This window comes from Pundamilia nyererei, unplaced genomic scaffold (assembly GCF_000239375.1).
Source record: "Pundamilia nyererei isolate P.nyererei 1_Seehausen unplaced genomic scaffold, PunNye1.0 scaffold01346, whole genome shotgun sequence".
NCBI classification, from domain to species: domain Eukaryota; kingdom Metazoa; phylum Chordata; class Actinopteri; order Cichliformes; family Cichlidae; genus Pundamilia; species Pundamilia nyererei.
In genome coordinates, this window is record NW_005188747.1 from 3,158 (window position 1) to 4,365 (window position 1,208).

At 41.6% G+C, this 1,208-nt stretch overlaps 1 protein-coding gene across 1 annotated transcript in view; it reads right to left on the reverse strand.

Moving 5' to 3' along the window:
- Positions 1-6: 6 nt before the first annotated feature.
- The window catches only part of LOC102193273 (methyltransferase-like protein 22), an 8,352-nt gene continuing 7,150 nt past the window's right edge, over positions 7-1,208 (reverse strand). Inside the window, exons 4-5 of the mRNA XM_005755384.1 lie at positions 697-821; positions 7-432 (exon numbers count right to left, since the gene is read on the reverse strand). Coding sequence (XP_005755441.1) covers positions 398-432; positions 697-821 — 160 coding nt within the window. The 3' untranslated portion in view covers positions 7-397. The remainder of the gene's footprint in view (positions 433-696; positions 822-1,208) is intronic.

Below are 1,208 nucleotides of genomic sequence, written 5' to 3' on the forward strand. Positions count from 1 at the left end.
GGATGGTATCATTCAGACAGGATACAACTGTTTTCTTTGCTCACAGCACTATGCTGATGTTTCCTGTCTCACAGAGGTGTCCCTGGACTCTCTCTGCAAAGGTGCGTTTCGCAGTCTCATCCCCTGCACTTAAAGCTGCATCTCGGGCTGTCAGCAGTGAGCGCACCTCACTGGTAATCCAGGGTTTCTCGTCGACACATGCAGTGATGGTCTCACAGTGGCATCCTCTGTGCATGTAGCAGTGTAGCTGCTCACTGCCTCCAGCAGGCTGCACCTCTCTGATCCTGTCTGGCCAGTCACACCTGAAGTCACCTTTACACCTGCTCTGCCAGGCTTCCCTTCAGCTGCACTGCCAGACTGTATTCCACCAGGCAGGCCTGAAGTCCCAGAGCATTTATCATCTACTCTGCCTGTGTTGCTGTGACGAGCCCACTGTGACGCACCAGAGCAGTTTTGTTAAACTAGCTTTAGACTTTTTCTCTGTTTGCAGTATTTGCTGGTTGAATACTGTCCCTTGACTTCCATTTTGCAGCTTTGGGTACATGTCATGCTCCTCTTTTGTGGACAGCTCTTTTCTTTAAATTACAAATTCTATTACCATACAAAGACAATTTTTTCTACTATCTGCACTCATGATAACAATAATAATATTTATGAGGTTTTTTTAAAGAAACAATATAAAATCAAGATTCTTACCAATCTTTATAACATCTTTTAACCAGTGACCCTCTTCTTCTTGTTCCATTGCATCATTAGACTGTTTGAGAACTACTGGGCGAGTCCAGTCCCGACTGCTGCCCTCTGTAAGGTTTGGCCGAGGTCTGAGAAATAACAAAACATCACATTCATCAACAGAAAAAAACAATAACTAAGCTGCATTTTTCATTTTTATGTTGCTAATTCTCCAGAAAAGTTACAGCATTTTACTTACAGATATGTGAACAGCTGCACATTTCTTTTGTCTTAGTGTAGGTCTGCTATTTTTGGAATTTGAATAATTACTGAAGGAATACTCTTCTTTTTTAAACAAAGCCCTTTATTCTTAGATCATCTTAAAGTGGAAAAGAAACATTACATGTATGAAGGCTAATTTACACCATGGAGCTCTGCTCTGAAAAACTGACATAAATTAGTTTAAGTTAGCTCACAGAACAGAACCAGTAACTAGGGCTGGGTATCGTCACCGATTTCTAGAATCGATTTGATTC